Source organism: Leucoraja erinacea, chromosome 21, assembly GCF_028641065.1.
Source record: "Leucoraja erinacea ecotype New England chromosome 21, Leri_hhj_1, whole genome shotgun sequence".
Classification (NCBI taxonomy): domain Eukaryota; kingdom Metazoa; phylum Chordata; class Chondrichthyes; order Rajiformes; family Rajidae; genus Leucoraja; species Leucoraja erinaceus.
The window spans coordinates 22,270,930-22,293,134 of NC_073397.1; the positions used below are offsets into that span (position 1 = coordinate 22,270,930).

Here is a 22,205-nt window from a genome sequence, read left to right on the forward strand (position 1 = left end):
ATTGGGATGTTGCTCATGCCAATAAAGCCCCATTATGTGGAATTCTGATCAAGTTCAGCTCAACCTGTCCTAGTTTTAGGAGTTCTGTCCTTTTGACAGGCAATAATTATATCTGTGCCATATGATGTCAGCAGGTCACGAAGGGTCTCGACCCGAAACGTCACCCATTCCTTCTCTCCAGAGATGCTGCCTGTCCCGCTGAGTTACTCCAGCTTTTTGTGTCTATCTTCCTTTAACATGATAAATGTTTTCCGGAGCACCTATTAATAGAGTTTCACTGATGGAGACACTTATATCTGTGTGTAATCACCATTGCCTGCAATACCTGTGCAGTGCCTTGGTATATGGCAAGAAGTTCCAATGTACTTCATGGCAGTGCCAGCAGAGAAAATCTAACACTGGACCACATAGGAGATGGTAGAATATACTGTTTTAAGGGCCTGCTCTTAAAGATAAATAGAGAGGCGGAGAGGTTCAGCAAATTACAATGTAGGGCTTAAGCTGCTGAAATCTATGTACCAACCTCGAAGTGAAGGACATTGAGTTATTAATATTCAGACATGTCATATGTAAAGGTGATGTTATTTTATTATAGGAAGGAACTGCAGGTGCTGGTCTTACACCAAAGATAGACAGAAAATGCTGGAGTAACTCAGTGGAACATGCAGCATCTCTGGATAAAAGTAATGGGTGATGATGAAGGGTCTCGACCAGAACGGTCACCCATTCCTATTTAGAGATGCTGCCTGTTTTGCCAAGATACTCCAGTATTTTTTGTCTATCATTGCTATTTTGGTAGTGTTGGGTGAGGTAGGTAATTCAAAACTGACCTAGGTTTGCACTTGGTTTGCCCGGTATCACACAACACAAGGTCGCAGTTTGGAATATTTTTTGTAAGTGTAGAAGAGTTAAGCTTCATCACAATTTGAATAAAAATACCTCCAGACCTGCACTTTATCTTACTTTGGATGGAACAGCTGCTTGCCCGTTGGAACGGCAAACATGTTTTCCTGCTATGCGATTTCTTTGAAGGGACACAGATGATCAGATGCAGTGTAGTAAAGAGTAAAATAAAGTTAGTTGAAATATCATTCATATTAAGCAAAGTCTACCTTCAAACATGGTTTAAAGCGACTACAATTTACCAGAAGATTCTAGTAGATGCAAAGAACAGATCCTGCAGTATTTATTTATTGACCTTATATGAGTAATATGACAGTAATATGGATGCAAGGAACTGGAGATGCTGGTTGAGTCTGAAGGAGGAACATCACCTATCCATGTTCTCCAGAGTGGCTGCCTGACTCTCTGAGTTACTTCAGCACTGTGTCTTTTTTAACAGTAAAATGTGACAATTTCACAATTTGTTTCACCTTCTTATTATGTATTAATGGTGCTGTTACAGCGGCATCTGAGTTCATTTGTAAAATAGTGAAGTCAATAATGAATGATTGACTTTCCCACTAACTCAGTGGGCAAGTATCTCCTGCATGATTATAATATTACAACCAATATTGCCCTGACAGTTCAGCTCTCCCCCAGTCTAGCTCAAACCTTATGAGTGGGATTTGAGTTTTACTGACTCAGAAGTGAGAGATCTACTGACTGGCTGGTTATCTATATTTCAAAAGGTAATCATAGCTCAGAAAATCCACCAAACTTGTAAAATGTAGGAGTACGGACTTTTACAGTTTGATACTAGCATTGCCAGTGGAAGTGGATTCTTCTTTTTCCTTGGAAAACTAGAGTCATTGTCTATTTGCCTATTATACCAATGCCGCATCTAGCCACTGGTCATAGAATTGTACCACAGGGAAAAAGGCCCTTTGGCCCAACCAGGCTGTTCCAATCATCAAGCACCCATTTATGCAAATTCCATTTTGTTCTCTTCAACATCCTCCAGATTCTACCATTCACCTACACACTAGGGCCAATCAACCTGGCAACCTTTGAGAGCATCCAGCAGACATGCAAATTCACTGGAGGTCGGTATTGAAACTGGAGCTGTGAGGCAAAAACACTAACTGCGCCACCCCAAGTTGAAGGGAATTTCCAGTGGACAGAAATATATTTGAGACGGTATATAACTGGAGGCAGGGAAGGTGCATGCTTTGGCTTCATAATGCAACTTGTGAAATATGGCAATTTCTGGGAGACCAAATGAACGTGAGGGCATTGAAACTAATTTCATTTTAATTCATTATAATGATCATTCATACAGTTTTCCAGCAGTGGGCAATTGCCATTGAACAGAAATGAAAACCTGTTAGTTTGGAGGATTTGAGGTGGATGTCACACTGTAATAAGCTTTGACTAATTGTAAGTAATACAAATATTGTAGGGCTTGGGAATAGGTTCGCATAAAAGTAAGCTGTTCTATCTTTGCCTATTCTTTCAACTTGCTTTACCATCTGGGCTAATATCTGAGAGAGTTTATATCCCAAAAGAAGCCTTGTAACTGGTTACTATGATCCTGCCTTGCCACTGAATATTGGTGGCAAAATGCTGGGATTTCTGAACAATAAGATAATGGATAGGTGATGCTTCACTGTTAATTTTTAACTACTTAAGGAATATATCAACCATGCATCTGATACAAAAAGTTAATAGTTCAGGTAATACCAAAGAGCTTTGAGCACACAATCCGGCCTGACATTTCAGTGCAAAACTGAGGTAGTGCCAGGCTAAAGGAAGTAATAACCTTTGAATGAAACCAAGATATCTCTGTTTCCTCGAGATAATGTCAAGCGACCAAAAGCAAAGGATGAAGAGAGAGTCTGAGGGAAAATCAGTGAAAATAAGTGTGATGGCAGATGGAATTTAACAAGGATGACTTTGAACTATCGGGTTATGCAGTTTGATGAATAGAAATCCAGTGAGGCGAACAATTAAAAAATTGTACGCAATTAAGAATTTCGGCAATCGAGGAATTGAAGTATGAACTAGCAGGTTTGGAGTAAATGATCTTGATGATATCTAGGATTAGGTGTTTGAAGCTAGATTCAAGCTGGGGCCATGCTTCTTTCAACCGAGCAAGTAGTATGGGATGAAAGTGACACTTTAGACTGTAGCTACAGCACGTAAACAGGCTCTTCAGCCTACCGACTCCACACTGATCAGTGATCATCCCGTACACTAGCACTATGCTACACACTACGGATAATTTACAAATGTTACTGAAGCCGATTAACCTATAAACCTGTACGCCGTTGGAGTGTGGGAGGACACCGCAGCACCCAGAAGAAACTTACATGGTCACAGGGAGAACGTACAAACTCCATACAGATAGCACCCATAGTCAGAATTGAACCTGGGTCTCTGGCACTGTTAAGTAGCAACTCGACCACTGCACCACTGTTCCAATCCCAAACATACCATGGGAATTCTTCATTCTATGATTTCATGCATGGAAGGGAAGCATGCCATTTGGTGCAAGGCTGCAAGGGTGTTGTATTGCACACAATGTCCTATGTAGTTTATGCTAGGACCAACCTTTCATACACAATACACAATCACATAGTCAAGTCAAATTTATTTGTCACATACACATACGAGATGTGCAGTGAAATGAAAGTGGCAATGCTCGCGGACTTTTGTGCAAAAAGACAAACAACCAAACAAACTATAAACACAATCATAACACACATATTCTTTTACATAATAAATAATGGAAGGAAAAACGTTCAGTAGAGTTAGTCCCTGGTGAGATAGGCGTTTACAGTCCGAATGGCCTCTGGGAAGAAACTCCTTCTCAACCTCTCCGTTCTCACCGTATGGCAACGGAGGCGTTTGCCTGACTGTAGCAGCTGGAACAGTCCGTTGCAGGGGTGGAAGGGGTCTCTCATGATATTGTTGGCTCTGGAGTTGCACCTCCTGATGTATAGTTCCTGCAGGGGGGCAAGTGAAGTTCCCATAGTACGTTCGGCCGAACGCACTACTCTCTGCAGAGCCTTCTTGTCCTTGGCAGAGCAATTCCCAAACCAGATGGTAATGTTCCCGGACAAGATGCTTTCCACCGCCGCTGTGTCGAAAGTTCTTTCCTCCATGATCTCCCACCTTCAGATGCCAGAATTCAATTTGAGAGGGTTAGGATCATTTGGCAGAATGTAAGGTGAGTGAGGTGGGAAGATCTTTGGAAGATTATCAACACTGGATTGGAGGAAGGACAGATGATGGAGAAGCTTGGTTCCAAGCAGGATTTTGGGAAGGGGCTCAGTAAGGAGATCAGGTTGCTGGGGGCATTGCGGAGTAGGTCACTGGGTATCTGAAAATCCATAGAGACAGGGGTTGGAGGGGTGGTAGAGGCTTTGGAATGATGTAATTAATTTCTTCTTGAATTTAGATGCATCTTTGATATAACCAATTGCAGGAAGGAAAATGGCTGGGCATTTAACAAATACAGGAACAGAACTTAATCCAAAGATTTGGCCAAGAATCGAAGCCCGCACAACATTTACATCACTTGTACAAAGTAAAAAATAGTGTATGTGATACTGTCCATTGTGCAGCCATAAATACAATACTTAGGACTAAATTAGTGGAAATGTTTAGGATTATTGTAAATTAATGGAAACATTTATGAGGTTGGTTGTATATAGATATCAACATGTTTTGTAATATTGTATTTTTAACCAATGGCTTTGCCATTACAAGTTTGTCTAGAATTGCTATTATGAATTGATTTTGGACAGATAGCATATTCAGATTTTTTCTGTGCAAATATTACAAAGGAGAATAATGGCAGAAACAAGCTTGCAGAGGTGTAGAGGTGAAGTTGGACATCAACAACAACTATGTAGAGTATTGCTCTGTAATTCTTTTACAGGAAGGGTCAGATTAGCATTCCAAATCAACTAATCAAATATGGGCGACACAGTGGCGCAGTGGTAGAGTTGTTACACAGCACCAGAGACACATATGTGAAGGGACACATGCAAGAGTTTATGGACAGACCATTTTATATTCCAATTACTACTAAACAGCTACTCACTAATAATGGCTTTCTTACATAAAATGCAGGGAGTTCTGACATGACAACATATCTTTCAATTTAAGATTGATTGTTTAACAAATGAAATAAAATTTGATTATTAAAAATATTTACCTCCTCCTAATCCCATACCTGACATTGTTTTGATTTCACTTACTCTCTGACCACAAAATACCCACCACCATTTTCTATTGTTTTGATATCAAACTGCATGATATCACAGCCGTGTGCAGCTGGTGGAGCTGCTGTCTCATCGGTTCAATCCTGACCTATGATGCTCTCTGCGAGATGTTTGCAGATTTCACCTGTGACCGAGTGAGATTCCCCTGGCTGTTCTCGTTTCCTCCCACATCCCAAAATTTTGTGGGTTGGTAAGTTAATTGGCCATTGTTAAATGCCCCCAATGTGTCGATAAGCAGCAGAATCTGGAGAGTGATGATAGAAACGCGGGGAAAATAGGTTAGAAGGAAATTCATAGAGGCAATGGGATTCGTCTGTGAGGTGGCATTAATTTGATGTGCTGAAATAGGCTCCTCTGCATCATATCAAAATTTGAAAAATTTCAGATATTACAACTCAGATTAATAGAATTCAGTTTGCCATGTATTCTAATGTCTTCACCACCATACCATCCACTATATACCCCACCACCAAGACTCAGTCTGGTCAAGTTACAGCCTTTGTTTTCTGCAGTTATGACATGCATAACAAGTGGAGACTTGTACAAGTTTACTCATCACTCTATTTGCTCCTTTGATCACTGCAAGCACAGAAAATACATTTTGTTGTCTTCCACCTTGCAATTCCATTCACCACCTTCTTAGAATCTTCAGTCTTAAAATGAACAAGGAACACTGCATTTGCCTTTGTTGAATTATGTCTAAATACCAGGTAATGTGTAAATAAATCTGTCTAAATAATGTGTAAATATTTGCTAAGCCATCTGTTCCTGATTTTCCCTCTTATTTTGCTTTTCATTTAACCTGACAGTTTTTCACTTCATTTCAATAGTTAAGTCATTATTGAAGGTAGGGGTGGAAGATTGCAACCTTCACGTAGTCCGCCCTGTTTCGACTAATGCAATCAACTAGATGTGCACAAACAAGATCAAATAGAACAAGTTGTCCTACAACTTTAAGCTGTGCATGCCACACGAAAGAAGAAGATTGAAGGTAGGAAACAATCAATTAAACAAACTCTATTCATCTCCTTCCCCTAAAGACAATAAATGTTCTTTTTTAAATCACATATATCACATTTATTTCCCCCTGTTTCTTTATGACTTGGAAGGAGTCCAGTTGGCCTTTCAATTCAATGCCAGCTTTCAGACCAATCTCATTCATCCAACAGCATCCTGGCTGTTCATCAATTTCTGAAGAAGTCCCACTTTCGACTTGGATGGCAATGACTTTTTTTATCTGCTTTAGTACTTTTTCCAAGTAGTATTTTGTGAATAGGTTTCTGAATGTCTATGATGTGAGAAACACCACAGCCTGTGACATCCTTGGAGCTCAAGGAAGTTTCACTCACAGTGGGAAACGCTGATTCCGCTGTGTGGGGATGTTCATGTTAAATTCTATCATGTGTTACCAATTGGTACAATGACAATAAATGTAAACTTGAAACTTGAACTTGAAGTTTCTAACAGTTGATTATCCTCTGAATTCCACACAAAGAAACGCTGGGTGTTTTATCCCAAGATCAGTAAAGCATATTACAAAAATGGCAACTGTCTGCGTGAGAGAGAAAACGAGATATATTAAAACTCACCATGAATGAGATTGTTGATGATGGGTGTCTCTGGGCATAAACCATACTCTGGTGCAAGGAGATCAAATGGGGAAGTTGCTCTTCTTCCATGCTTTGCCAATGGTGCCTTGCCCCTTTACATTTATTATTTGTGTTAACGTGCTACAGTAATTTGTTTGTCAAAGAACAAACATGATTAAATGTTTAACCTTGCAATAAGAATTTAAATGAGCTGCAAGGACAGCAACAATGAGGAGTTGGCTAAGCAGCTTGTTCAGTTTGTGCCTCACAAAGGAAGGAAATGTGAAGAGGACCAAACACAATTACTGATTTATTAATTGGCATTCTCTTAATTTACCTCTTGGATATGCCATTTATCTTTTACTAAAGCTATGATTACGGTGAAGTAAATCAATTTGAACTGAAATCAAAAGAGAAAGTCGGCCCACAAAGTTGAAATGGAAACTTGCAGTGGTCCTGTCAACATCCGCAGACATTGTTGCTATTGGGGGGGAGGGGGGTGAGTGTGTGTACAGATGAGGTCTAAATGAATGGAGCCAGTGAACAGGTAACAGGCGAGAGAGATACCAGCCCATTCCTGCCACACTCACAACATTACTTGCTGAAGTAGCAGTTGTCAGCTGAGCTAAGTGTTCTAGTGAAATATTTCTCTGCACAGAGTACTTTGTGAATGAATGTGCAATTGGCGGAAGAAGCAGCTCGTAATGAAAAGAGTATTCTGTGAAACAGTAATTTATTGACAACACTTCAGCCAATGCATAGGAAGTGGGGCAGAGAGTATGATTCACGGCAAATAGTCTATTGTGCGGCAAACAAAGACAAATGTCTTGATAAACAGAGCCTGTTTCTTTAAAAAAAAAAGGGGGAACTAGAAACTATAGGAATTCTAATAAATGGATGATGAATAAAAATGCAATGAGGGGAGGAGCGTTATCCTTAAATTACATTCATAAATCAGTCATGATCACATAACCGCAGCACCATCATCAAGCGTGATTCACAGAATCACAGGAAGATTCGGGCACCAAAAGGGGAATTCAGTTTTAGAGCCAGAACAGTGGTCTAACTGGTGCTGTATGCAGTTCCAACGTAACCACCCTGTTCTTATATTCCATGTGTGGGCGAGGAAAGAAAGTTATCCCTCATTTTTAACCACTTTATTGACCTGAATCTGAGTGTTTGAGGATTTGTGAAGGTACATTCCAGAACTGTTGCACGTAGCTCCATAAACCCCCATTTACTTCATCTTCCCCTGCCTCCTCTGAATGCATTACATGTCTGAAAGTAACAGCAGTGTTGTCACTGGCATCCTGCACAACTGAAAAGGCTGCATTTCTTAAGAATCCTTACTTTTGCTCTGCCTGCTGAACTCTGGCAAGAGGAAATGAAGTGCAGCCAGTGTTTTGAGCATAGTGAGAAATGGGGTTGTCCTATATCGTTGCCCTCTCCCCACAACACCACTAATTCTTTCTTTTCCACCACACATCAGCTTCCTTCATAATTTTGCTCCATAACAACCTCTGCCAGTGCATTCTGGACTCTAACGACTTGTTGTACAAGCAAGCTTCTTCTTATTTCACTTTTGGTTCTTTAATCAATCAGTTTTAATGAATGTCCCCTGGTTTTGATCCCTCTGTCAATGGGAATATCCTCTCTCTATCTACTCTGAACTAAACCTCCCTTAGATCTCCTCAAAACCTAACTTGTTCCAAAGAGAGCAATCCCAGCTTCTCCAATTAGTCTACATAACCAAAGTCCCTCGATCCTGAAATAATTTTAGTAAATCTCTTCTGTCCTGTCTGAAGTCTAAAGATTTCCCCTAGAATGTAGCGTCCAGAATTGGACACAATGCTCCAGATGTAGTCAAACAAGTGTGCTGTAAAGGTTCATCAAGGCATTGTTTATTTTGTAGCATGTGGCACAGTGATGCAACGGTAGAGTTGCTGCCTTACAGTGCCAGGGACGTGGGTTCGATCCTGACTAAAGGTGCTGTCTGTATAGAGTTTGTACATTCTTCCTGTGACTGAATGGGATTTCTCTGGGTATTCTGGTTTCCTCCCAAATTCTAAAGACATACTGGTTTGTAGGTTAATTGGCTTTGGTATAATTGTTAAATCGTCCATAATATGTAGGATAGTGTTAGTGTATGAGGTGATTGCTGGTTGATGCGGACTCGGTGGGTCAAATGGCCTGTTTCTGCGCTGTATCTCTAAAGTCTAAAGTCATGTTTAAGAAAGAACTGCAGAGTCTGGAAAAATTGAAGGTTGACAAAAATGCTGGAGAAATTCAGCGAGTGAGGCAGCATCTATGGAGCGAAGGAATAGGTGATGTTTCGCGTCAAGACTTCTCTTCATGTCTCTGTTTAGAAGTCCCAGTATCCTACATGGTTTTTTTTTAACCACCTTCCCAGTCCCCATATCTTTTTGTTCATATGGCCAATTTAGAATTGTGCTTTCAGCATTATGCTGTCTCTTATTAACCTTCAATTATGTTCTCAGGTTTATGCTGTCTATTATCAATCTCCCCCCCCCCCCCCCAAAGAAATGCTAATCCTTTGCATTCTCATGTGTTAAATTGCAACAGGCACATGTATCTGCCTATTGGCCATCCCTAGTTCCTTGTACTTGAAGTCTATTACTATCCCCCTCACAGATCACTGTATCAATAAATTATAACAGAGTTTGGCAGGGTACTTAAACATTTCAATGCTGTCTAGCTATATTTTATAACCCAATTCAGCCTTTGTGAAATGATGCAAACTTACTTTGTGTAGCTTAGTCCTGGAGTCATAGATTTGTGCAGCCTTTTGACCCACCTTGTCTCTCGCAACTAATTTGGTGTATTAGGCTAGTCCCATTTATCTTCATTTGGTCCATATCCCTCTAAACCCCTTCCTATCCATATACAGTATCTGTCCAAATGTCTTTTAAAAATCATAATTCCCCAGCCTTCTCTGGCAGTTCATTCTAGATATGCACTATCCTCTGAGTGAAAAGTTAAAATAGAAAGCAGTGCAAGAGTAGGCCATTCAGTCCTTCGAACCAGCACCGCCATTCAATATGATCATGGCTGATCATCCAGAATCAGTACCCTGTTCCTGCTTTCTCTCCATACCCCATGATTCCGTTAACCCTAAGAGCTGATGACCCTCTTAAATCTAACCCTTCTCACTTTAAGCCAGTGTCCTCTAGAGTTTGAATTCACCATCCTTGGAAGAAGACTGTGAGCATTCATTTTATCCATACCCCTCGTGATCTTGTCCACCTGAATAAGGGCGCTTCTCAGCCTCCTATGCTCCTAGCCTAACCAACCTTTCTTGATACCCTAAGCCCACAAACCCAGGTAACATCCTGGTGATTTTTTTCTGCACGCTTTCCATCTTAATGACCTTGTTTCTATTGCTATGTCACTCCATACTGTCACGGTGGTGCAGCGCTAGGTTGCTGTCTTACAGCAAATGCAGTGCCTGGGTTCGATTCGGACTACAGGTGCTGTCTGTACGGAGCTTGTACATTCTCCCCATGACCTGCGTGGGTTTTCTCCAAGATCTTCGGTTTCCTCCCACATTCCAAAGACGTACAGGTTTGTAGGTTAATTGGCTTGGTAAATGTAAAATAAAATGTCCCTAGTGGGTGTAGGATAGTGTTAATGTGCGGGGATCGCTGGTCTGCGTGGACCCGGTGCGCTGAAGGGCCTGTTTCCGCACTGCATCTCTAAACTAAACTCATCTAAACTTTTTTTCCACCACTGACGTCATGCTCATTGGTCTATTGTTGCCTGGCTTATCTTTGCTACCCTTTTAAATAATGAGATAATATTAGCCAGCCTTCGGTCTTCAGGAACTACACCTGTGGTTAAAGACGATGCAGCTATCTCTGCAAGGGGCTGTGTAATATCCTCCTCAGCTTTCCTCCTGGGGATTTATCCACCTTAATATGCTTTTACACCACCAATAATCCTCTTTAGTAACTTGTATATGATCTAAGACATCTCAATCACTATACCTCAATTCCATTGCTTCTACAATCTTCTCATTAACAATGAATCAAAGATGTATGTATTCATTTAATATTTCCCCTGTTTCATGTGCTTCTGCACAAAGATGGCCATAGGTTAAAAGATGGCCAAAAGATTAAGGGGACCTATTATTTTCCCAACTAGCATTTTACTGTTAATATACCGGTAGAACTTCTTGGAATTTTCCTTTACCTTGCCGGCCAGCACATGCCCTCGTTTTTCCCTTGTTTTGTCATATGTCCCGGATGGGACAATGAAATTCTTACTTGCTGCAGCATAACAGAATATGTGAATATGTAAATATTGTATATAACGGGAGGAAAAAAAGTTCAATAAATAACAAATATAGTTTGTTTGTTTGTTGTTCATTCCGGTTTGGGCACTGTGCACACGGCATGTCCTTTTTATTTTGCACTTTTAATTTCAAGTTTTTATGCACCTTGTGTGCTGTGGCTGTTGGCAGACCAATATCCCTCTGGGGATGAATAAAGTTTTATTGTATCTTATCGTACTTGCATTTCTAACACACCTATAGCACCTATACCCTAGAGCGTTCAGTCCTGTCCTTTTGCTGTTATATCTATAATATCCCAGTCCCCGCCCATCCCACCCATCCACCCCAGCAGTGCCCTCAGTCTATCTGCTTTACCCATTAAACCTAGCATTGAAATAAATACAGTTTAAACCAGCAGTATTCTCTCTCTCTTAGATGAGCAACTGATTGGCTTGTCTGCTCATTTTGTGCTCATTGACTAGTCTACAGTATTTGTCTCCAACTTCTCATCTGCCTCCTTCCGCTTCTGGGATCCTCCCTCCTGCCAATTTAGTTTAAACCCTTCTGAGAAGCATTAGCAAAACCCTCCCAGGATATTGTTCGCGGTCCATTTCAGGTGCAACCCGCCTTCTCTTGCAAGTCACTTCAGCCCCAGAAAAGATCCCAATGATGCAAAAACCTGAAACGCTCCACCTGCAATAGATTCATCTAGCCTATCTTTACACATGCGCCCTCACTAGCATATGGCACTGGCAGTAATCCAGAGATTACCACCATCGGGGTCCTGCTTTTTAACGTATTTCCTAACTCCCTATATTAACTCTGCAGGACCTAGTTTATTTTCCAATGTCATTCTACCATTTCAACAATGTCCACAATGAACTCTTGCTGCTCACCCTTCGCTTCGAGAATTGTCTCCAGTTGCTCCGAGACATCCTGGGCACTGGCCTAGGGAGGCATCACATCATCCTGGAATTCTGTTTGTGGCTACAGAACCTCCTGTCTGTCCCCTAACAGTAGAATCTCCTATCTCTATTGCCCTACTGACTTCACTGCACTGTGCCTTAGAGCCAGTCTGACTTAGTGCCACTGACCTGTAATGCTGCTTTCTCCTTCATTGTCAATCCACCCCCCCCCCCCCCCCCCCCCCCCCCCCAATAGTATCCAAAGGGGAAATGTGTTTTTGAAGGGAAAGGCCACAGAGATTATTGCACTCTCTGTCTACTCCCCTAACCATTCTTTGTGGTCACCCATCTCCTATGTAACTACAACTTAGGTGTGTACATCTCACTATAACTCCTATCTTTGATTCTCTCATTCTCCCAGATGATTCTGAGATCCAGTTGCAGCCATAGTTCCCTCATGCAGTCAGTTAGAAACTGCAGCTGGATGCACCTCCCACAGGTGTAGTCCTCAGGGACACTGGAAATGTCCCCGACTTCCCACATCCTGCAAGAGGAGCATACCTGTGTTCTATCTGTCATCCTGACTACACTTAAACTAAAGAAAAGAGTCATAAAACCAAGATCTTAAGGAATAATGGAACCTTGTCTTCTCATCACCTTCTGCTTAGCATCCTCGCTGAAGTCTATCGAGTCATAGTCTTAACATTTAACCTCAATTGCAGCACTTCACCTCAACACACAGCATATGATTCATACTCCAGAATCTCTCAACTCTTTTAATTTATTTACTTCCCCCTTTTTTTTAAGACCCCACCTGAGACCTACCACCTTTACAGAGCTTTCAGTTATTGTTTGTGTTCCATTTTTTTGCTCTTGTGAAGTGCAAAGAGAATGTTGTTACATTAAAGTCACTAAATAAATGTTATTGTTATTGCTCATGGATTTATTTTACCCCAGATTGCTAGTTAAGATATCTATTTGTAAACTGGAGTAAAATCATCTTTCCTCACTTGGTTCTCTGAAGACCGTTTAATCTAGTTAACCTTTTACATGTTATGCCCTGAAACAAATATGTTACATGTGTCCGAGAGAGGGGCTGCATTAAAGAGTTTTTGAGCTCCTATGGGAACATCTGATAATGCTTTGGCTTGTAACCAAATCCCTTGTTATATACCTACTTCCACATCTGCTCTTTGTGCTGATCGGTGACTCAAGCCCTCTGAAGTGAATAATGAAAATGGAGTCACAACCCGAAATGGAGCAAGTGGTGTACTCTTAGGTCAGCAATGTAAGAACACTTTGGACTGCAACTGCAGTCAATGAACTTACACCAATGCCATCATTGCTGCAAATTAACAAACAAGCATCGCCTTGTATGCCTGGCAATGCACTAAATGTGGAGGCACACTTTATAACGACATTGAAGAATTTAAAGTGATCAATATCTAAATATTGTTCAATGGTATTAAAAGCATGTAAAGGTTATAAAGCGGTCTGTGGACAAAAGAACCCACAGATGCTGAAACCTGAAACGAAAAAACAACGCTGGAAGAACTGAATCGGTCAAGCAACATCTGTGGAGGCAAAAGGCGTATTTCGAGTCAGGGCCCCTCAACAGGTCCTAATGCAAGGATTTCAACCCAAAACAAGGGCTCCTTTTGCCTCATCAGATGTTGCTTGACTCGATGAATTCTTCCAGCACTCTGTTCTATGTGGTCCAATAAGTCCACTGGTGAAGTTCAATAATGCATGAGACCCAACATGGTGTGTGCTGAACACAGTATGGATAATTAAAAGCTTGACAGGTTCACAAAGTATAGTACCTGTAGTAGAATTAGGCCATTCGGCCCATCGGGTCTACTCCACCATTCAATCATGACTGTTCTCCTAATCCCATTTTCCTGCCTTCTCCCCAAAACCCTTGACACCAGTTCTAATTTAAAAAATGTCTATCTCTGCCTTAAAATATCCACTGACTTTGCCTCCATAGCCCTCTCTGGCAATGAGTTCCACCGATTAACTACCCTCTGACTAAAGAAGTTCCTCTTCACCTCCTTTCTAAAAGAGCGCCCATTAATTCTGAGGCTATGACCTCTGGTCCTAGACCAGAGCGGGAATGACCTTTGTCCTGGGCCTCCTTCATTGCCAGAGTGAGGCCCAGCGCAAATTGGGGGAAACAGCACATCATATTTCGCTTGGGTAGTTTACACGCCAGGGGTTTGAACAATTACTTCTCTCATTTTAGATAACACTTGCTTTCTCCCTCCTTCCCCTCCCCTTCCCAGTTCTCCCACGTCCTTCTGTCTCCACCTACTTCCTTTCTTTTTCCTGCCTCCCCCCTCAGCATCAGTCTGAAGGAGGGTCCCGACCGGCAATGTCGCCAATTCCTTCTCTCTATAGATGCTGCCTCACCCGCTGAATTTCTCCAGCATTTTTTGTCTACCATCAATTTTTCCAACATCTGCAGTTCTTTCTTAAACAAAAGATCAAATAGATATGTAATAAACAAAACAATCTTGGCTTGGGAAGATGGTGAGGACCTCCTGTCGAATGATCTAGGGAAGAACTGTAGATGCTGGTTTAAATCGAAGTTATACAAAATGCTGGACTAACTAAGATCCCCTCTCATCCTAAATTCCAGTGAATACAACCCCAGTCGCTCCATTCTTTCATCATATGACAGTCCCACCAACCTGGGACTTAACCTCGTGAACCTATGCTGCACTCCCTCAATAGCAAGAATGTCCTTCCTCAAATTAGGTTGCAACTATATTATGTAGGACCATTGACACCCCTTCTCTTCACCTCAGGCAGTCCATCTATTCCAATTCCAAGGGTTCTGTAGTGACCCATGATGCCACTATCAAACTCTCAGAGCCAGACACAGGTGGTATGAAGAGCATTGCCAAGGTGGTCAAAATCGAGGGTGGGGGGAGGGGGAGGGGAGATATTAGGCTTGTTTGAGGTTTTGCATTCTTCTCTCAATTTACACTGGTTTTCTGTGTGTGCTGGGTGGATTAAATTTAAGGCTCTTAATCCCACACAGATTCTGATCAGTCATGGGCCAGGGATCCCTATGACTGAAATCATTTTTCATGAAGGCTTTGAGCACATCCTTGGACTGAGGGAATGCTGAATTGTTGAAGGCTTGTTCATTTGGATCAGTTATTAAATCAGGCTTTCTCAAATAGACAGGAAAGATTCCCATACAATACCTTGAATGGAAGTAGGACTGATCTCTAGCATGCCGACTAATAATTTAACTCTTAAATCAATGCTTAAATACAAATTATCAGCTCATTATCACTGTGCAATTTGAGGGAACTTACTGTTCATATTAGTTGGCACATTCCCGATGTAACAGCATGACAGTATTTCTGAGTGTATTGGTTTTTGCAACTCCTTGAAAGGAATAATCCTCCCTGGTTTGGAAAGTGTACAGAAGATATTTACCAAGATGGTGCCTGAAGTGGAGGGTATCAGCTATCTGGATATCAGGAGAGGTTGGACAAACTTGGATTGTTTTCCCCAGAGCTTCGGAGGCTGAGGAGAGATCTGCAGAAGTTTATAAAATTAGGAGACATAGATAGGGGAGATATAAATAGGCACCTACCAGTCTGTGTAAAAATAAAAACATGCCTTTGAACCTTCTCCCTCTTTCCTTGAATGTAGATTCAAGTAAATCCTCTGGTATTTGATATTTTCACCTTGAGGAAAGGAAGGACATATCAAATACTAATTGACACCGATTCAAGGAATGAGGGAGAAGGTTTAAAGGAGATGTGTGTGAGGGAAGTTTTTGTACAGTGGTGGGTGCCTGAATGTGTTGCCAGGGTGGTGGCGGAAGAAGATATCATTGTGGCATTTGAGGCTTTTAGATAGGAAGAAGAATTTGGAAAAATATATATCATGTGCAGGCAGAGGGGGATTAGTTTAATTTGCCATCGTGTTCTGCATAGACATGTTGACATGAAGGTTCCTGTACTGTGCCATTCTATGTTCAACTGTGCTATGAGATAACTTGCAACGTCAAAGCAACGGTGGATAAATAGCCCTGGAGCTAAAAAAGGGAAGAACACGAATTTCCTACCTAGTTAGTAGTCAATTCGCAGTGAGGCATCGCAACATAATTAGACTGCCTTTCAATGGCATATGATGTATGAAAAGCCCATTGAGATAGTAAACAGCACACACTCTCGGTAGGTAGACGAAAATGCTGGAGAAACTCAGCGGGTGATGAGGCAGCTTCTTCAATGCAGGGTCTCGACCACTCTCGGTAGATGGGTTATGCAGGGACACCAGAGACAGGGCGAAAAAAACAAACCTTGATTTCATGTGTAGGAAGGAACTGCAGATGCTGGTTTAAACTGAAGATAGACACAAAAAAAGCTGGAGTAACTCAGCGGGTCAGGCAGCTTCTCTAGGGGAAGGGGATAGGTGAGGTTTCGGGTCGTGACGGCCATGTAAGTCGTCGGCTATTCCCAGTGCAAACATGGCAGAATACTTTAAATGAATTTAAAAGTTAACGTGTGCCCATAAACTGCAAAATGACTGGTGCAGTTTATGGGCATAAAGGGCCTAGCTTTGAGCTACATTTCTACATTTGGACTTCTTTCAACCAGCGGGAGAGGAAAGTCTAATAGAAAGCCAGATAAATTATTGCAATAGTTTCTACAGTCCTCTCTAACAAGACGATAACGGATTGACGGAAGGAAAATCGCAAAGTTGTGTTGTGACCAAGACGCTTTAACCGCGGATTGGACCTAAACGCACAAGGATTTGTAATGAAGTTAGAATGAAGTCAACCGGCTTAATTATTCAGACTGTACAACTTTACCGTCACGCATTTTAATGAGATTATCACTGATATTATTATGCACTGTGCAAAATAAAATTCTCCCATAAAACAAATATTTTAAAAATTCGATGGTATTATCCATTTGATTATCCATTTGATCTCAGAAGGGCGAGACAATAATTTATCTGGATGATCCGGCTTGTGATTATTCCGGTAAAGTCAACCTTCTTAATTAGTGTTTAATGAAGTGAATACAAAAGGGTATCAGGCGATTACTAGTTTGATAACTTATCACCGATTTATTTTAGAACGGTTGGTCGTGATATTTTTGTTACACACTGACACTAATTTCAGGCGGGCAATATTACACAGAGTGTTCCTGAAATCTAGACGCTCGCCCCCAATTTTCCCTCCTCATCCTCTCCCGGTCATGTGGGTGGATAGCGCCCGTTTACCGTTGACAGACGCGCTGCTGAAAACCACCCGTTCTTTCCGCTCAACTCCAGATACCCATTTATTTCCCTTGCCTTGCCGTTACTAAAGTTGAGGCGGAAATTGATCGTTAGTAAAAAGTAGTTAACTATCGTCAAAATGAATGGAGTAAATTAGAACCGTGAAATCATTCTGAATACTCAGAGTCGGAAAACACTGAAGAACCTCCGTCTGTACCTTCCTTTGCATCTAAAGAATTTAACTTGTTCATAGCTCATGAGAATTCACAGCAGTCTAAAACAATTAGCACTGTATAAATGTGTTCCCGTTGTTGCTACTGTCTTTATATCTGATTTTAAAATAATTTAAATACTTGGAGGAAGAGGTGCTAATGAATGCGTTACTCACATTTACACATAGCATTGCCCTGGTGTTTATTACAAAAAACGCGAACTCCTAATTTAATAAAGGCTAGACTGAATGCAGCATTCTCCGATTGAGTGTTTGGCTGGCCAATGGTTAAATCTTGCTAATCGTATGTAAATAAATTTACAAGGCCCCCGTCAATCACGCCAGCCCTCTCCAATGCCGTGGACAGAAAGGGATATATAGAGACAGGAGGTGGATTAGTTTGGCAGTGTTTTTAGGTTGATCCGCATCATGGCAGTGCCTCAGCTGGGATATGGAGACGTGGTCACTGCCGGCAAGGGCTCGGCTTTGACTGGTCTGCAGGCAGTGTTTGTGGAGAGGCGAGCAGCGATGCTGGCTTCTCCCGGAGCCGCTCTCAGCCTGGGAGTTCCCCCGCCTCTCCACGCTCTCTTGGCTCGCTACCCCGGCACCTATCCCATTCCACAGGGATACAGTCTTCAGCCGTATCCCGATCTCAGACATCTATCCCATCTGGTAAGGACGTGCTTTGGGTTTCATTGGATTTCTTTGTAATTTTAGAAATGTAAGTCATTAGACTGGGAGAGTTGGACAAGACGATGCTAGCATTGGGCCACGCCGGGCACCTGGATGGAGCCCTCTGTTTGGTGCAAGTTACTGACCAAAGATCTAGAATCTTTGTTACTGACCACATCGTCCAGCGAGTGTTAACTCACCTGGAATAAAGGATTGAGCTTGTCGGGTGAACACGATCCTCGCAATATTAACGTGCAACATCTCGGCATCGCTGGTTAAAATAAAACTAATCATTTCATAACTTCATGCCAGGTTAAATGGTTTGTTTCCTAAACTGGACAGATATGTAACAGTAACTGAATGAAATGCGACAAGAAGCACATGATTTAATAACGCCTCGCTGTTAACAAAAATAGTTACCATAATATCGAATGATATTGGACATGGAGTTGATTTACAATGGGGACATTAGCTTTAAACCCAAGTAAATCTACACGGAACATTTTGATTCACAAATTTGAAAAGTAATGTTCAAAAATCGCGCGTTAACTTTTAAATTCATAAAAAAATATTCTGCCATGTTTGCGCATAACTTCAATCCACTTTTAATTTCCATAACGCACGCGTCTATATTTTCTCCACTGATACAGGAAGCGGCACCGGGTATAACCTGTAGCCCACTGACCTGCGGGATGGTGCAGTTGATTTCCTTTAGCGGAGGATGGGTTGATTATAGTGCCGTATATTAAACCATCTCACCCTATAGTCTATCTGCATCATACCCGCTGAGACATTCTGGTCTCTGGCTTCAGGTTAGACGTTTAGACGTGAGGTTTTAAATAAGTTTGCTACTATTTCAGCAAGTCGGATGGAAAGTTTGCAAACTTGCTTCTCGCGATGGAAACGACAGTCACTCAATAATTTCCATTAAAGATGGGTGCAAATAATTAAACCATAGACTCACAAATTCAACAGTCCGAGTATTAAAAATGGCATGGATGCCTTTAAAACACCTTCACATCGAAACCACACTGGTAGTCCGTAAAAGTGGAACCAGTATTAAAATTTAACAGAATATAATATTTCTCCGCTTCGTTCGATTTACTTAATTTTTATATTGCAGATGATATTTTGAATACTTTATGTCAAATTCCAAAATATTACAGAAATATTTAGAAGAGTTTCAGTATTAAATATAATAAAATTTAATAAATTAAATTTGTGATGCCACAGAGTTGTGAGTCTGTGGAATTCTCTGCCTCAGGCCGGTTCTCTGGATACTTTCAAGAGAGAGCTAGAGAGGGCTCTTAAAGATAGCGGGGTCAGGGGATATGGGGAGAAGGCAGGAACGGGGTACTGATTGGGATGATCAGCCATGATCGCATTGACTGGCGGTGCTGGCTCGAAGGGTCGAATGGCCTACTCCTGCACCTGTTTGTCTATTGTCTAAAATGATATTTACCTGATGCTGCTTAGATGGTGTTTATTTTGTATTTATTGTGAATGGGTTAAATTCCGGGTTTTTTGAGAAAACCATTCATTATGTTTGAGCTTGCGTGTAATTATAGTTTACTTCTAACTGCAGGCTTCGCCCTACGACCTGAAAACCGGTTGCGTCTATTCCCATGCCAGCTTTCCTCCCGCCGGCACCCTGTACTCTCCTTACCGGCCCATGGCGCACGGGGATGCGGGTCGAGCCAAGAATGCCACCCGGGAGAGCACCAGCACCCTGAAGGCCTGGCTGAACGAACACTTGAAGAATCCATACCCGACCAAAGGGGAAAAGATCATGTTGGCCATCGTCACCAAAATGACCCTGACTCAAGTCTCCACTTGGTTCGCTAACGCCAGGAGGCGACTGAAGAAAGAGAATAAAATGACTTGGGTGCCCAAAACCAAGTCGGACGAGGAGGACAGTGAAAGCGAAGATGAAGAGGATAAGAAAGGAGAGGATGTGAAACAGTCCAGAAGTGCTGCCAAGCAGCCGGTCAGGGAACAATGTAGAGGTGGCTTGGAAGCATCTTCTCCGGGATGTGGCGACAGAGCGCCGGCCGAGGATATCACCGGCTGTGACAAGGAACGGGGTCACGGTTTGCGGACAAACTTGGAGCCGAATGAGATGAGAAAATCGGAACTGGGCTCGACTGAGGAGGAAGGCGATGCGAAGGTGGCAGTCGCCACTGGACCCAGAGAGGGAATCGCTGCTCTCAAACCCAAGATATGGTCCCTGGCAGAAACTGCCACCTCCGACCACGGGAAGAGCAGTCGGGTTGGTCTGAACGGAGAGCAGCCAGTGCCTCCCGCCCCGGTCGCTCACTACAGAATCTGGGCTGGCGCCTGTTTCACAGACTCGGGGCAGCTCGTGTTCAACAACCATTGCAGGAGAGAGTCAAAGAGAGGACTTGTGGGCCCCGATCAATGAGAGGAGGTGAATGCAAACCGGGGTGTGAACCGTGAAGGTTCTGTCGGTTGAATAAACTCCTGGCATTCTGCACTTTCATCTGGCCTGACGACCTCTCACGGACGATGCCTGTCAGTAGTGTGGGCCAACACACGCCCTCAGTAGCTGTGGGTTAATGGAAGCGGGCGGAGGCCCAATGGATTAATTTATAGCAATTATCGCGACTTTAGTTCAATTCTCGATAATTAACACAGCAGAGTGCAACGGACGTTACACAAAAAAGCTGGAGAAACTCAGCGGGTGCAGCAGCATCTATGGAGCGAAGGAAATAGGCAACGTTTCGGGCCGGTTTCGGCCCGAAACGTTGCCTATTTCCTTCGCTCCATAGATGCTGCTGCACCCGCTGAGTTTCTCCAGCTTTTTTGTGTAACCTTCGATTCTCCAGCATCTGCAGTTCCCTCTTAAACAGAGTGCAACGGACTTTTCTTTAGTAAAGGCCAAGGCTTGACCATTCTCTTCACATTGCTAAACACAACAAGCCACAAGGCTGGACATGACGTGCATCTCGGTAAAAATGTAAATATTATCAATGTCTCTGAACTCGGTACGAAAATGTTCGGATGGTCCTCTCGGTTTAAATATCAAATGGTTGCGTAATATGGTACAGCGCACACTAACACACGTATCTGGATAAACTAGCAACAGCATACCAGAGGAAATGCATTTCTCACGTTCACTTGAAGGTTCAACTATAAGGCAATTCTACAATGAACTGCAGATGCTGGTTTACAAAAAAGACAAGATACAAAGTGCTGGAGTAACCAAGTAGGTCAGGCAAGATCTCTGGAGAATATGGATAGGCGACGTTTAGATCGCGATCCTTCTATCCAGATGCTGCCGAACTCGCAGTTACTCCAGTACTTTGTGTATTTTAAACTATTCTATAGTGTTTTACGGCATTTTAATATCTCGATGCTTTTGTGCTAAATTCTGACACATGAAATCCATCCAACCAGATTCTAATCAAAAGATGTCGACATGCCAGATATCATTTCACTATATTAAGGCGTCTAATTCTACAAAGGCTGCCATTACTTATTTTTTAGTTGTTCAGGATGAGCGAAGGTTTTTTTTAAAAGATGGAAACTCATCTCAATAGCCTTTGATCAGTGTTAAATTACTCCAGCTTGGTCTTTATGAAAATGTAAGAGCCAGCACTGAAACAATTATAAAAATGCCTCCTTGGAAACTATCTCCAGCTGCACACATTTCTAAGACTTTTTCCCCCCTGAAACACAAAATGAACGAATCTAATTTAAAAAAATGAGATGCAGTATTAGAAGCACAAAAGTGTATATGAATTCAGCCAGGAATCCCTATAATTAATAATATCCAATAAACTTACGTGTTTTGGTTTTGACCAGAAACCCCGATTATTTCAATGAGACAGAAAAGTACATTCAGGAAGTACCTGGACTCAAACCCCTATGACAAGACAGTGATGAGTAGCCCAGTGATCGTTTTACCGCCCTTCTAATACATTACCCCCTTTCACTGGAGTAACCTCACAAATTGACAACAGCTTCTTCCCATTTTAACTATTTTAAGGAACAATTGGAGCAAATTCGGTTAGTAATCCGCCGTTCCCCTTTTCCAGTTGACCGCGGTTAAAAAAAAGACACATCTTATTCCAGATTTTATAACCAAATGCGGAG

General features: G+C 42.0%; 1 protein-coding gene across 1 annotated transcript; it reads left to right on the forward strand.

Annotated features, from left to right (window-relative positions):
- The first annotated feature begins 17,798 nt into the window (after positions 1-17,798).
- LOC129707396 (iroquois-class homeodomain protein irx-1-A-like) lies at positions 17,799-20,756 on the forward strand. The gene is made up of 2 exons (XM_055652399.1): positions 17,799-18,089; positions 19,675-20,756. Exons 1-2 carry the CDS (start codon positions 17,847-17,849, stop codon positions 20,509-20,511), a joined length of 1,080 nt encoding a protein of 359 aa, XP_055508374.1. The 5' UTR covers positions 17,799-17,846; the 3' UTR covers positions 20,512-20,756.
- Positions 20,757-22,205: the final 1,449 nt, after the last annotated feature.